The following is a 15,838-nucleotide window of genomic DNA, read 5'->3' on the forward strand; positions in this document are numbered from 1 at the left end:
CTTCAACCACTTGTTTAGCTCGTTTCTGGAATTCTTTGGGGAGGTGCTCGACGAGATGCTGCATCTCGTCCCAATGGGCCCTGTCGTATCGCGCTAGGAGTGCTTGCGAGTTGGCGATGCGCCACTGATTTGCAGCTTGTGCTGCAACCCTTTTCCCAGCTGCATCAAACTTGCGGCTCTCCTTGTCCGGAGGTGGTGCGTCGCCTGATGTCTGCGAGTTGGCTCTTTTACGAGCTGCTCCTACGACTACTGAATCTGGTGTCAGTTGTGATGTAATAAAAGCAGGGTCTATGGGCGGTGCCTTGTATTTTTTCTTCACCCTTGGAGTTATTGCTCTGCTTTTAACAGGCTCCTTGAAAATCTGTTTAGCGTGCCTTAGCATTCCCAGGAGCATGGGAAGGCTTTGATAATGGCTGTGGGTGGAGGACAGGGTGTTAAAGAGGAAGTCATCCTCAATAGGCTCCGAATGTAGAGATACATTATGAAATTCGGCTGCCCTAGCTACCACCTGTGCATATGCTGTACTGTCCTCAGGTGGTGAGGGTTTAGTTGGGTACGACTCTGGACTATTGTCCGATACTGGAGCATCATAGAGGTCCCATGCTGCCTGATCATCCTGGCTCATGGTGGTATGAGCTGGTGATTGTGGTGGAGTCTGTGCCGGTGATACATGAGTTGACTGTGGTGGAGAGGGTGGTGGAGTTACCCTCTTTACCACCTTTGCTTGAGGTGGCTTGTCTTGTTGCTGGAAGTCAAGTTTCCTTTTCCTTCTGATTGGGGGAAGAGTGCTGATTTTCCCTGTACCCCTTTGGATAAAGATCTGCTTTTGCGTGTGATCTACCTCTGTAGTTTGTAATTCCTCCTCAAATCTGTGTCTTTTTAGTTGGGAGGACAGTGATTGTTCCTCTGAGTAGGAACTGGTTTTTGGTTCGGTTGCCGGGTGTTTTGGCACCGAAACCGTGTCTTTAGTTGTTTTCGGCTCCGACGAGATCTTTCTCTTTTTCGGTGTCTTGGCCTCTCGGTGCCGACCATCTTCGGTGCCGCTATCTCTGTGCCGAGCAGCTTCGGTGCCGCTGTCTCTGTGTCGAGTAGCTTCGGTGCCGCTGTCTCGGTGTCAAGCCTTTTCTGCACCACTCTCTCGGTCCCGAGAGTGTTGCGTGCCTGTGTCTCGACCTGAGTCGGACGACTTCGGCACCAGCTCGCCCTTTTTCGGTGCCGATGGACAGTCACCTACTTTATGGGTTATGCCATGGCCTGTTGGCAGTGGCGTCCCCTGGGCTTTGTCTGTTTTTTCGTGTGTTCTTTCTTTCAACGTCTTACTCACGGTTGGTTGCTCGTCGACGTCGAATTCTTCGGAATCCGATTCGCGGATGGAGAAAGTTTCTTCTTCTTTCTCCTCCTCGAACCCTTGTTGTCCTGTCGGCGTGGAAGCCATCTGCAACCTCCTGGCTCTTCGGTCCCTGAGCGTTTTTCTCGACCGAAACGCGCGACAGGCCTCACACGACTCTTCCTTGTGCTCGGGGGACAGGCACAAGTTACAGACCAAATGTTGGTCTGTATAAGGATATTTACTGTGGCATTTAGGACAGATCTCGATGTAGCACGCGGTCGGGCCGACCAGGCCACGACGGGGGATCGTAAATACCCTGAAGGGTTACCGGAGCTCTTTAAGGCTCGGTGTCGATTTGCCCTAACTATCCCGATACCGAACTAAACAATACCGACAAATTTTCCGTTGATTCTGACTAACTTTCCGACCCGAAACACGGAGCGAAAAGGAACACGTCCGAACCCGATGGCGGAAAAAAACAATCTAAGATGGAGTCGACGCCCATGCGCAATGGAACCGAAGTGGGAGGAGTCCCTCGGTCTCGTGACTCGAAAAGACTTCTTCGAAGAAAAACAACTTGTAACACTCCGACCCAACACCAGACGGCGGACTATGCACAGCATGTGAATCTGCAGCTACACATGCCACCGAACACATGTTAATGGTTACAGATGAGGACCAGGAAGCAGAGAGTGAACCTCTCCCTGATCTCCTCTCCACTGACCCTAAAAATGGCTCAGTAGATGGAGTGATCTATTCAGACACGCTCTCTGGCCAACAGAAGGCTGACTGCAGGCAAGTCCTCCAGCAGTTTGCTGACCTCTTTTCTTTGACCCCTGCTCAGACACACCTGTGTACCCATGATGTGGAGACAGGAGACAGGATGCCTGTCAAGATTAAGATAATCAGATAGTCTGACCAAGTTAAAGAAAGCATCAAAGTGGAAGTCCACAAGATGCTGGTGTTGGGAGTGATTGAACACTATGACAGTTCCAGGGCTAGGTAGTCTTGGTCCCAAAACCTCACACAAAAGATAGCAAGAAAGAGATGAGGTTTTGTGTGGACTACAGAGGGCTCAACTCTGTCACCAAGACAGATGCTCACCCCATCCCAAGGGCAGATGAACTAATAGACAAATTAGGTGCTGCCAAATATTTAAGTACCTTTGACTTAACCGCAGGTTACTGGCAAATAAAAATGGCACCTGGAGCAAAAGAGAAAACAGCATTCTCTACACCTGATGGGCACTACCAGTTTACTGTGATGTGATGCCCTTTGCCTTAAAGAATGCCCCTGCCACCTTCCAAAGGTTGGTGAATCAAGTCCTTGCTGGCTTGGAGTCCTTTAGTGCAGCTTATCTTGATGATATTGCTCTCTTTAGCTCCAACTGGCAGGATCACCTGGTCTACCTGAGGAAGGTTTTGCAGGCCCTGCAAGCAGCAGGCCTCTCTATCAAGGAATCTAAATGTCAGATAGGGTAGGGTACTGTGGTTTACTTGGGTCACCTTGTAGGTGGAGGCCAAGTTCAGCCACTCCAACCCAAGATCTAGACTATTCTGGACTGGGTAGCTCCAAAAACCCAGACTCAAGTCAGGGAATTACTTGGCTTGACTGGGTACTATAGGACGTTTGTGAAGGGATATGGATCAATAGTGACACCCCTCACAGAACCGACCTCCAAGATAATGCCCAAGAAAGTGAACTGGACCGTGGACTGTCAAAAGGTCTTTGACACCCTGAGGTAAGCTATGTGTACAGCACCAGTTTTGAAAGCTCCAGATTATTCTAAGAAGTTCATTGTGCAGACAGATGCCTCTGAGCATGGGATAGCAGCAGTCCTGTCCCAAACAAATGATGATGGCCTTGACCAGCCTGTTGCTTTTATTAGCAGAAGGTTACTCCCCAGGGAGCAGAGTTGGAGTGCCATTGAGAGGGAGGCCTTTGCTGTGGTTTGGTCCCTGAAGAAGTTGAGACCATACCTTTTTGTTACTCACTTCACAGTCTAAACTGACCACAGACCTCTCAGATGGCTGATGCAAATGAAAGGAGAAAACCCTAAACTGCTGAGTTGGTCCATATCCCTACAGGGAATGGACTTTGTAGTGGAACACAGACCTGGGACTGCCCAGGCGAATGCGGATGGCCTTTCCAGGTTCTTCCACTTAGAAAATGAAGACTCTCTTTGGAAAGGTTAGTCTCACCCTCTTTAGTTTGGGGAGGAGGTTCAAGGGGGGCTGTGTAAGGAAATGCCTCCTTGGCATGGTTACCCCCTGACGTTTTGCCTTTTGTTGATGCCAGTTAGGACTGAAAGTGTGCTGGGACCCTGCTAACCAGCCCCCAGCACCAATGTTCTGTCCTTAAACTGTACCTTTGTTCCCACAACTGGCACAGCCCTGGCACACAGATAATTCCCTTGTAAATGGTACCCCTGGTACCAAGGGCCCTGATGGCAGGGAAGGTCTCTAAGGGCTGCAGCATGTCTTATGCCACACTGGGAACCCCTCACTCAGCACATGCATACTGCCTCACAGCTTGTGTGTGCTGATGGAGAGAAAATGACTAAGTCGACATGACACTCCCCTCAGAGTGCTATGCCCACCTCACACTGCCTGTGGCATAGGTAAGTCACCCCTCTAGCAGGCCTTACAGCCCTAAGGCAGGGTGCACTATACCACAGGTGAGGGCTTATGTGCATGAGCACTATGCCCCTAAAATGTCTAAGCAAAACCTTAGACATTGCAGGGTAGCCGTAAGAGTATATGATCTGGGAGTTTGTCAAACACGAACTCCAGAGTTCCATAATGGCTACACTCAAATCTGGGAAGTTTGGTATCAAACGTCTCAGCACAATAAATGCACACTGATGCCAGTGTGGAATGTATTGTAAAATGCACCCAGAGGGCATCTTAGAGATGCCCCCTGAATACCAGTCCAACTCCTAGTGCTAGGCTGACCAGTTTCTGCCAGCCTGCCATAACCAGACGAGTTTCTGGGCACATGGGGAGAGTACCTTTGTCACTCTGTGGCCAGGAACAAAGCCTGTACTGGGTGGAGGTGCTTCACACCTCCCCCTGCAGGAACTGTAACACCTGGCGGTGAGTCTCAAAGGCTCATGCCTTTTGTCACAGCACCCCAGGGCATCCCAGCTCGTGGAAATGCCCACCCCTCCGGCCACTGCCCCCCACTTTTGGCGGCAAGGCTGGAGGAGATAATTAGAAAAACAAGGAGGAGTCACCCACCAGTCAGGACTGCCCCTAAGGTGCCCTGAGCTGAGGTGACCCCTGCCTTTAGAAATTCTGCATCTTGAGATTGGAGGATTCCCCCAATAGGATTAGGGATGTGCCCCCCTCCCCTCAGCGAGGAGGCACAAAGACAGTAGCCATTAGCTACTGCCCTCCTGACCTAAACACACCCCTAAATTCAGTATTTAGGGGCAACCCAGAACCCAGCAAATCAGATTTCTGCAACCTACACAAAGAAGGACTGCTGACCTGAAAGCCCTGCAGAGACGACGGAGACAACTGACTTAGCCCCACAGCCCTATCAGCCTGTCTCCAGACTCAAAGAACCTGCACAGCAACGCATCAGACAGGGACCAGCAACCGCTGAAGCATCAGAGGACTGCCCTGAACCAAAGGACCAAAAACTCACGAGAACAACGTCACTGTTTACCGATAGCAAAATTTTTGCAACTTTTAAAGAACTCACTCTTACCGCCGGAAGTGTGAGACTTCACCCTCTGCACCCGATGCCCCCCCGCCCGGGCTCCAGAGAACTAACACTGCAGAGCCGACTACCAGGCGACTGCAACCTCGTGAGTAACCTGAGACAACCCCCCTGCACCCCCACAACTACGCCTGCAGAGAGGATCCATGGGGTCCCCCTGACCGCGACTGCCTGGAACAAAGAACCCGATGCCTGGACCAAGCACTGCACCCACAGTCCCCAGGACTGAGAGGAACCGAACTCCAGTGCAGGAGTGACCAGCAGATGACCCTCTGCCTAGCCCAGTTGGTGGCTGGCTCGAGAAGCCCTCCTGTCCCCTGCCTGCATCGCTAAAGTGGCCCCCAGGTCCCTCCATTGATTTCTACAGAAAGCCCAACGCCTACTAAGCACACTGCATCCACCCCTGTGCTGCTGAGGGTGTGTTTTGTGTGCCTATTTGTGTCCCCCACAGTGCTCTACAAACCCCCCCAGGTCTGCAGCCCGAAGACACAGGTACTTACCTGCTGGCAGACTGGAAACGGAGCACCCCTGTTCTCCATAGGCGCTTATGTGTTTTGGGCCCTCCTTTGACCTCTGCACCTGACCAGCCCTGTGTTGCTAGTGCGGTAACTTTGGGGTTGCCTTGAACCCCCAACGGTGGGCTGCATATACCCAGGAAACTTAACTTGGAAGTGCTTTACTTACCTCAGAAACTTAAACTTACTTACCTCCCCCAGGAACTGTTGTTTTTTTGCACTGTGTCCACTTTTAAAATAGCTTATTGCCATTTGAACCTATAGTGTGTATGTTATTGCTTTAATTCAAAGTTCCTTACTTACCTATGTGGAATACCTTGCATTTTATGTATTTACTTCAAATCTTGAATCTTGTGGTTCTAAAATAAATAAAGAATATATATTTTTCTATATAAAAACTACTCGCCTGGAGTTAAGTCTTTGAGTGTGTATTCCTTATGTATTTCCTGTGTGTGTACAACAAATGCTTAACACTACCCTCTGATAGGCCTACTGCTCGACCACACTACCACAAAGTAGAGAATTAGAATTATCTAATTTTGCCACTATCAACCTCTAAGGGTAACTCCTGGACTCTGTGCACACTATCTCTCACTTTGAGATAGTATATACAGAGCCAACTTCCTAAAGTAAGCATGCCAAGATAGGCATTTCCCTACAGTCAAAAGCTGTCAAATGCCACCACTCAATGTCCACGCAAGGAGGCGGAGACTGGACAGGTTTGGGTGAATGACCGTCCCCTGCTGCTGCGACAGAAGATTCTCCCAAAGGGGCAGTCTGATCAGAGGATCGATGGCCCTACTCAAGAGCTCTGGATAGCAGACTCTTCGTACCCAGGCCAGTGCCACCAAGATTACTTGGGCCCGGTCTTGCCTGATCTTCTACTGAACTCTGGGCAGAAGTGGTATTGGCGAGAAGACGTACAGAAGGCCTGAGTTCCACTTCTGATGAAAAGCATCCACGAGCGAGGACTGCCTTGGAAGCTCCAACGCGCAAAAAACAGCTAACATTGCATGTTCTCTGCGCAAAGAGAGATAACCAAGGCTCTCGCCACTGCTGGAGGGAGAAGCCACTCCTGATCGACTACGCATTGGCGGCTGAGTTCGTCTGCTCTGACGTTCAGAGAGCCCGTCAGATGTTGAACCACCAAGGAAATGCCCTGGCGTGCCAGCCATGTCCAGAAGCAAAGAGCCTCTTGACAAAAGGTCCACAGCCCCACTCCGCCCTGCTTGTTGAAATACCACATGGCAGTGGTGTTGTTGGTGAACACCTGCACCACTTTCCCTTTGAGAGAGGGAAGGAATTGTTTCAATGCAAGTTGGATTGCCCGGAGCTCCAAAAAGTTGATGCGGAACCCGGACTCCTCCGGAGACCAGAGGCCGCTGATCTCTGCCTCTCCCATGTGGCCGCCCCATCCCACAAGTGATGCATCTGTCACTTCTGTGAGATCTGGTTGGGGAATGGGGCGAGGGGACGGATTTGCCATTGGCCCAATCTGGATTCGACAACCACCACTGCAGGTCCCTCCAAGATCAGAACCACATCGGAGAGATTCCCCTGATGTTGCGCCCACTGGAACTTCAGGTCTCATTGCAGAGACCTCATTTGCCATTTGGCATGTTGGACCAGCAGGATGCTGGAGGCCATGAGGCCCAGCAGCTTCAGTGTCATTCTCTTGAAATCCAGGATAGAGGCTGAAACATCTTTACCATAGCCCGAATATCCTGGACTCGCTTTTCGGGAGGATAAGCCTGAAACTCTACGTGTCCAGAACAGCTCAGATGAAAGGGAGTGTCTGAGAGGGAGTCAGGTCTGACTTCAGCACGTTGATAGTTAACCCCAGCGAATGAGGGAGGTTCGCCGTAGTCTGGAGGTGGGAGATGACTTTCTGGGTTGTGTCTACCTTCAACAGCCAGTCGTCAAGGTAGGGGAAGACTGGAACCCCTAACCTGTGCAGATGAGCTGCAACCACTACCATCACCTTCGTGAACACCCGAGGGGCACTGGTAAAGCCAAAGCCGAGCAAGGTGAACTGAAAGTGCTCGTGACCTACCACGAATCGTAGGTATCGTCCGAGGGCCGACAGGACGGGAACATGGAAATAGGCGTCCTGCAAGTCCAACGCTACCATTCAGTCTCCAGGGTCCAGGGCAGAAAGGACCTGAGCCAGGGTTAACATCTTGAACTTCTCCTTCTTGAGGAAGAGATTGAGGGACAGGAGGTCTAGGATAGGGCGAAGACCCTTGTCCTTTTTGTGCACCAGAAAGTAGCGGGAATAGAAACCACTACCTATTTCTGGCGCAGGGACCCTCTCTATGGCTCGCTTGGCCAATAGAGCATTGACTTCCTAGTGGAGAAGTGCCAAATGATCCTCTGATAGGTGATGGAATTATGGTGGCATGGCTAGAGACGTCTCGAAGTGGAGGGAGTAGCCCCTTCGGACGATCTGTAAAACCCACCTGTCCATGGTAATGGATTCCCAGTGGGGCAGATGATGGTGAATTCTGCCACCAACTGGTCCCGGATGTCCCAACGGACTAGAAAGGTTTTGAGGCAGGGGAGTGGGTGGGGGTGGACTGGGTGGGCCGCTGACTCCCTGATCCACAATCTCAGTGAATCACGCATCTGTCCAGGGGCTGTACAGCATGCATCGGTCGGTGGCCCAGTGGAAATGGACGCAGTTGGGTGCCCCTTCCGTAGCCACGAAAGGAGCGAGAGGCGAACTGAGGGTGGAGGGGGGGTAAGGAGTGGCTGCACGGCCAATGGACAGAGCCGTAGCCCGGGAATCCTTAAAGCACTCGAGCGCTGAGTCCGCCTCGTCTCCGAAGAGACAAGCGCCATCAAACGGCATGTCCATCAAACATTGCTGGACATTCCCAGAAAAGCCAGACGTACTCAACCAGGCGTGGCATCTCAGTGCCACCATCGACGTAACTGATCTGCCTAGTGAGTGGTCATGTCAAGTACACAACGGATCATGCACTTGGCTGCGTCTATCCCATCTGTCATGGCTTGGGAGACAATGTTCTGGGCATCTTCTGGAACTTGAGGCAGCACTTGCGCAACCGTATCCCAGAGAGTATGGGAATAGCGGCCCAAAAGGCATGCGGTGTTCATGGACCACAGCGCGAGACTGGCAGAAGAAAACATCTTCTTCCTTAAATTGTCCAGTCTTTTTGATTCCCTGTCTGGGGGAGAGGTGGGGAATGCAGGCTCATGGCGGCGGGCAATCGTCCCCTGTGCTGGGTTTGGACCAGGTCCCCAGTAAGTGGAAGGGAAGAAGGGGTTCTGAGCTGGAGGCCCCAGGCTGAAGCACTTCAGTCAGGAGGTTAGGCCTGACCTCCACAGAAGGAAGCTCGAGGTTCAAAACCTCAGACGCCCTTCTCACCACCATAGAATAAGACGCTCCCTCCTCTGTAGCCACGGTACAGGGAGAGAACATGCCAGTGTCAGGGGAGGTATTCAACCCACTGGCATCACCCAAATCCTGTACCCAATCGCGTTCAGGCTCAAGCTGGTGTTCTAAAAGGTCCAGCGACCCCTCTACACTAGCCCCGTATCCATACGCATTGTAATAGGGTTTAGGATCGACCCTGGGCACAACATGGAAAACGGAATCAGCGTTGAGTGATGGCGTTCCGGCTCCAGGTCGCAATCGGTGCCGGGAGCGTTGACGTCTGACCTGATGCAGAGGAAGGTCACGTTGGCATGACCGCCAACAGGACAGATCCGGAAGCGGATCCTGAGGGGTCCTCAGGAGTCAGGACCGAAGTCACCGACTTTGAACCCGAGGAGGCCCTCACGTCTCTCCTGGGACCGATGGCACCGAGGGTGGCTCGGGCTGCCCAAATATGAGGCGCATGGCCTCATAGAACTCCTTAAGATGGGCAGGGGTAGCCCCAGCTAACGGAAATTCAGGGAGGCACGGAGCGGACCCAGACTGAGGCTCTGAGAAAGAAGGCCTAGAACGTCAACGCTCTTGCCGCATCACGTCGTGCGAGCGATGGGGCCAAGTCCAAGAACGTTTCGCTTTCTTCTTCTTACCCGAATGTCCAGATGAGTAGTGTCAGCCGCCATGAGTTTTAGGGACCGCTCCCTCAAAGCTTTCGGGTTCATGGCCCGAAATGCGGATCACGACTTCGGTTCATAGTCGCGCTCAGAACACAAGAGGCACACGAGGTGCGGATCTGTCACCAACATCCCTTGACGCAAACCAAAACTCATCAAAAACAAATTCGACAAAATGTAGCAGTTGGTCAAATAATGACTGGGGTAGCTCTTCTCCAGATCTGCGTTTAGGCTGCCGCGGAAAGAAAAGAACTGACGTCAGCGCGCCAGGGTGGTACCTATATACGACTGCAACATCATCAAGGCTACCACAACGCCAACAACGCCCGTGGAGTCGGCTGATACCACCTAATGGCACGCAGGGGTACAGCTTGAAGAAAAAAATCTCCGGATCCAGTCTGACGCCCGGGGAAATTCAAAGGTAAGGAACCTGCAACTAGAAGTCTCTATCAGATCCTACTTTTCACCAAAACCAACAGGAGGACTTTGGAAAAGGATTATGCAAGACCCAGCTAAGGATGGAAGAACCCAAAGTTGGATCCTGACAGAAGAGGGCCTGCAAAGGAAGAGGACCAACTCCAGTTGGAGTGTCCGGTTGTGCAGAAGCCACTACTCACCATTCTGTGGATGCAGGACCAGGTCAATGATGGACAAAGAAGGTCAGCAGTGCAGCACATGAGCCGAAGAGGAGTCCCAGAAGTGATTCAAGTGATGTCCCCAACTGGTGGTCAATATGCAGTCAGTCAGTGGTGCTGGAAAACCACCAACAAGCCTTGGCAAATGGGAGTCGGAGAAGAAGGTTTGCAAGGCTGAAGGGGACCAGTAAGGTCCAGGGGACTCGACCCAAAGAGGGGAGTCCGGGGTGACCCTCAGCAGCAGGAAGAGTCACAAGAAGAGGAGGCAGCCCCCACAGGCAACCCATCGGCAGCAGGCACAGGAGTTGCAGCGAAGCCCACTCAGCACACCTGGAGGAATGTCTGACATCGCTGGAGCAGCAGGCATGAGGACCTTGCAGGAAGAAGTGCCGGAGGCCGGAGCTTCACTGGGCCTGAACATCCCTTGGAGGAGTAACACACAAGTCTTGGTAGCTGCAGGAGTTGTGGGGTACAGGGATACTGTCCTGCAAGGAGAGACAACGGCTTGCCGTCTCCCAAGTTGGACAGCTGGTAGAGATGTCCGAGGGGACCTCTCCAGACCACCACCTGTGATGAAGGATCCACATAGCTCCAGAGAAGAGAAGATTCACGCAGCCGGCTGTCACTGCAGTTGGTGCCTGCGGATGCAGGGGAGTAACTCCTTCACTCCAAGGGAGATTCCTTCTTACTTCTTGTGCTGGCTGAAGACTCGCCGCCCTCAGAGGATGCAAACCCGGGGAAATGTTGCTGTAGTTGCAGAATGTCGGTTCCTGGAAGGTCCAGTTGCAGTTCCAGTGGCCAGATGATGAAGTAAACGTTACAGAGGAGTCTTTCTGGAATCCTGCACGTCGAATCTGAGAACCCATCCAATAAGGAGACCCTATATAGACCAGGAAGGAGGGATTGGTCACGTAGCAGGGTGATCACCAGTTGGTGTTGGACACAGAAGTGGTCACTTCCCTTTGCATTGTCCAGATTTGCGCCACAGCAGGGACTGGAGTCCCTGAACTGGTGCAAACTCATTTATGCAAAGAGGGCACCAAATGTGCCCTTCAAAGCATATCGGTGGCTTGGCAAGACTACCCCTCCCAAGCCATGTAACACCTTTTTCCAAGGGAGAGGGTCTTACCTCCCTCGCCCACAGGTAATCCTTTGTTCTGCCCTCCTCTGCCTGAGCTGGCCAAGCAGCAGGAGGGCAGAAACCTGTCTGAGGGGTGGCAGCAGCGAGGGCTGCCCAGAAATCCCCAGAAGACTTGTAGGGGCAATGCTGGGGGGCCTTTAAGGAGCCCCCAGAAGGCATGGAATCATACAACCAATACTGGCAACAGTATTGGGATATGATTCCGACATGTTTGATACCAAACATGCCCAGGTTTGGAGTTACCATTATGTAGCTGGCCACAGGTTGTGAGTGACCTGTGTCCAGTACACGGGTAAAATGGCTTGCCCGCACTTACAAAGTCCAGTGTAATGGAGCTGGAGTTCGTAGGGGCACCTCTGCTCATGCAGGGGTGTCCTCACACACACACACACACCTGCACCCTTCCCTCTGGGCTAGAAAGGCCTACCATAGGGTTGACTTACAGTGATCAGTTGCAGTGACCTGATTGAAAGGGTGCATGCACTTTTTCACGCAGGCTGCAATGGCAGGCCTGCAGACACATTTTGCATGGGCTCCAATAGTTGGTACAATACATGCTGCAGCCCATGGGGAACCCCTGGTGCCCCAATGCCCTAAGTACCTAGATACCATATGCTAGGGACTTATAAGGGGGCACCAGTATGCCAATTGTGAGGTGTGCAAAGTCCTAAGCAACTAAATTTAGAGGGAGAGAGCACAGTCACTGGGGCCCTGGTTAGCAGGATCCCTGTGAACACAGTCAAAACACTGACAACAATTGGGGGTAATCATGCCAAAAAGAGTATTTTCCTACTCAGGCCTTCCTGAAAAAAGGCTAACATTTATACTTAAGATATACTATGAAAGAGTGCTCTGGTATTCCGCACTATTCAGTGCTTATGACTATCAATGGAGATGCCGAAAGAGAAGGGATGTTACCTAGGAAAGCTACAGTAGTGCCACTTTTGTATATGAAGTGGGCTGTAGGGGGCATAGGGAATGTCCACTTGACGTTAGCAGTCCACCTCACAATGCCGATTTACAGGATGGATGGCCTCTGTGGGGTTTGGAAAAAGACATACAAAGTTGATTGGGCTTATGAAAAGGCCTAGTTCTATCAATATGGTACATGATCACCCTTTTTGTATCTAGTGGGAAGGGCCCTTTTTGCTATAGTCTCTGGATGCAGGAAGGTGGCAGGCAGCTCAATGGTCTGGTTTATGTAAAGGTGATAAAACCTTTGGCAGAAACATGGGGCTGATCTGAAGGACTATCTTATCCTAGTGAACCTGGATGAATGGTTCTTGTATTGAAAGAGCATGGAGCTCACCAGTGAGTCTGAGGCAGGTGATTGTCACTAAGAAAACCACCTTCCACGACAAGAACTGTAGGCAGCATGGCTGTAGGGGGTAAAACGCAAATCACGAGGACCACATTTTGGTTCTGCAGAGGGACAAGAGGAGTTTTAGGAGGTATTGACCTTTTAGAAGACTTCATGAAAGCCTTAAGGAATGGCACCTTAAAAAGTGCTGAGAGATGTCTTTTCGGTAACTACAGTTAGTTGCAGTGTATACAGGGGTGTAGGCAGGGCAAGTATGCACAGGTGTAGGAAGTAGCATATAGTCTATTGAACTTAAAGGGAAATAACTGTTTGGAGATATAGTGCACAAATCTTTCATTTAGCTGTGCAACAGGCACAGGTAGTGGGTTTGCACTCCTTTCACGAAATAATCATGCATTTCTCTGGAACTTTGAGGTAGCCAAACTCTAGGAACCTAATTGCCAGATCACAAGTTCAGCTGTCTGGATCTGGGTGTCTGGCCTTGATGGTAAGTGAGAACTGCCAGCCTTAGCATGAGACTCATGTCGATTAAGTGACATCACCAAGAGCAGTGAACACCAGGGCTATATTGACCAGGTTGGAGCTACTAGAAGGAGGGTCATGGGCACCTGCTTCTTTTTCCTCACTGCTCCTCTGTGGATCCCAAACACATTCTATTGGGCTAAGTTGTGAAAAGTGTATGAACATCAATAAACGTAATGCTACCCAATCCATCATATACATCACCACCACAAGCATTTCAGAGTAGTGGTGATAAAATATATAAGCCAGAAGACCACCTAGTCTAGCAATACACAATTAGAACATTCTGCGGTCCCTTGTGCTTACTCCTCTGTTGAATTAGCTTCCAATCTGGCATCGACCTTGCTGGGGTAGCAACAGTGAGGGTCTGAGAGGATGGTGTTGGCGCAATACGTTGAAGTGCTTGGCTGGGAGCAGCTTGCAATGGTGGTGGCTGGGCAAGTAGTGGTGGTGGTGGTGCTGCAAAAGTAAAAGCATTCAATTAAAACGGTGAGCTGAATACGAAGTCGAAACCACACTACTCAAACAGAAAAGAAATACATTAAATTCTTAATGGACTACAACATTGCTATTTAGGAAACTTCTCGGGCTGTAACAGGATTGCCTGCTAAAACTTCTCCTTTCACAGGCATTCTCTCAAGCAAACCTCCATACATAAGCCAAGTCTAACTCATTTTCATTACAGAAGAGGAACATACAAAACAAGACTACTTGGTAAGGTAGTACACCAAAGACTAAAACAAATGTAGAGGGGTACAACAAGCGCAATCTAGTCACCTCTTTTCTCGCCTATTTTCCTGATGCCCTACACTGCCCTAGGATCCGCACCAAGTGTAAAAATACAGACTGTCTAGATTGCCCTCAGTTACATTGTCCCTCTATATAAAGAAAACTAGGAACATCAAAAGTCCCATAAAAGAAGTCATGGGAAAGAGATATTGGACAAACAAAACCAAGTGATCTGTGAAGTTAACATACCTGCAGTTGTGGGGGTATGTAAGGCTGATACCGACGTATCCCCTGTTCGCCTTGTGTCCAGCATCTGCCTAACAGTCCCAACATTTCTGTGGAATAAATGTTCTACGTTAGCTTTGTGTGGACAGGATGCCAGGGTTATAGCTGCTGTCAGTTGGGGAATCTGATGAATGCAGTTGACCTCTTTGACGATTATCCACCATCGCTTCCAATAGTACAGATTGACCTGCTATGAACCAACTACATATACTGCGAACTGAAAGCAAACATCTTATGGAAAACCTCTTTAATTAGCAGTATTTGGCATTTGATCTCAGGGTAGTCTGCAGTCTAAAAGAAAAATGGATGAGCCTTACCAAGAAGTAACCTGGTAAGAAATCAGACAAGTACATTTTACCCATTCACAGGAACAAGAATAAATACTTACAGGAGGGAAGTCTAGTAATATGAGTCCCACCCAAACCCAATCGCTCCCTCACCGTTGCAAAAGGGTGCTGGATCCATCGCCTATGACTTTGCCCGGAGATCCAGGCGGTACTGGCTGCACTGCTTGTATCTGAAAAACAGCAAGTTAGGATTGGTAAATCTACTGTTACTAGATTGAAAGTATTTTCAAGTTACTCCCTTCCTCCCTCGCTCTACACCTGGTTCCAAATCCCAGATTACTTCTAAGCTTCCCAAATCTTCCATTGTGTTAGACACACTCCATCTCAAACAGAATTCCACTGCACCAAATACTCCTTTCAATATGCACATCGATTATTAAGAACTAATATCCCCCTCCTCTCCGTAACCTTCTGATTTCCCTTACACACAGACAAAAACTCTGTAAAACCTCTGATACTCCCATGATCCAGACAGATTCTCAGATTAACTGCCTCACTACCACCTCGCAAAACAAAAAAACCCAAAAATTAAACAGCATTTGGGACACAACCTGATACTGCAGAACATTCTGTCACACCTTCAGACCTTCACTGCATTTTATTCCAACGCTTTGAATGAAGAGCAGTTTACACTCAGTTAAGCACACCAGATAAAGCCATCTGCCAGCGGACTAACTTCTATCACAGGTACCACTCTACAGGTAAGAAAATAAGTTAATTACCTGTAACTGTAGTTCTCCAGTATTGGTATCTTTCATTGATTCACATGCTTGAATCATTCCCCGTCATCTAAGTGGGAGTCCCACCGTACCATTAGAAAGCAGTGTAATGCTAAAGTTAGCCTGGAAAGGCCATAAAACCTTCAGTTTAGTAACACATGCCAGTCATTTTAAAAAAAGAGACTAAACTTTCATCTCCAACAAATCAAGTTGTATCACCCTCTAGAACACTCGTCTCAGAGGCTTCTGTCTCTCAGATTTTCAGAGCACAAGTGTGAATAAGTACAATATCCAAGATAAGGTGAGCCTCTAAGGGTAAGAGGGTGGGTCACAAGTGAATCCATGAAAGATACCAATAATGGAAAACTACATTTACAAGTAAAGTAACTTATTTTCTTACTCATTATTGAATCTTTCACAGAATCACATGCTTGAATCAGAATAAAAAGCATTTTTTGTAGGAACATCAAAATACATTTATACGACAACATGGCCACCAG

At 49.8% G+C, this 15,838-nt stretch overlaps 1 protein-coding gene across 6 annotated transcripts in view; it reads right to left on the reverse strand.

Moving 5' to 3' along the window:
- The window catches only part of ATF7IP (activating transcription factor 7 interacting protein), an 828,655-nt gene that overhangs the window by 390,424 nt on the left and 422,393 nt on the right, over positions 1-15,838 (reverse strand). For 5 of the 6 annotated variants that reach the window (XM_069231239.1, XM_069231237.1, XM_069231238.1 and 2 more), the window contains 3 exons: positions 14,713-14,789; positions 14,237-14,322; positions 13,565-13,717 (listed from right to left, as the gene is read on the reverse strand). In XM_069231239.1, coding sequence (XP_069087340.1) covers positions 13,565-13,717; positions 14,237-14,322; positions 14,713-14,789 — 316 coding nt within the window. The remainder of the gene's footprint in view (positions 1-13,564; positions 13,718-14,236; positions 14,323-14,712; positions 14,790-15,838) is intronic. The other variant, XM_069231235.1, reaches the window with a different exon arrangement.

The sequence above is a fragment of the Pleurodeles waltl genome, chromosome 4_2 (genome assembly GCF_031143425.1).
Source record: "Pleurodeles waltl isolate 20211129_DDA chromosome 4_2, aPleWal1.hap1.20221129, whole genome shotgun sequence".
Taxonomy (NCBI): domain Eukaryota; kingdom Metazoa; phylum Chordata; class Amphibia; order Caudata; family Salamandridae; genus Pleurodeles; species Pleurodeles waltl.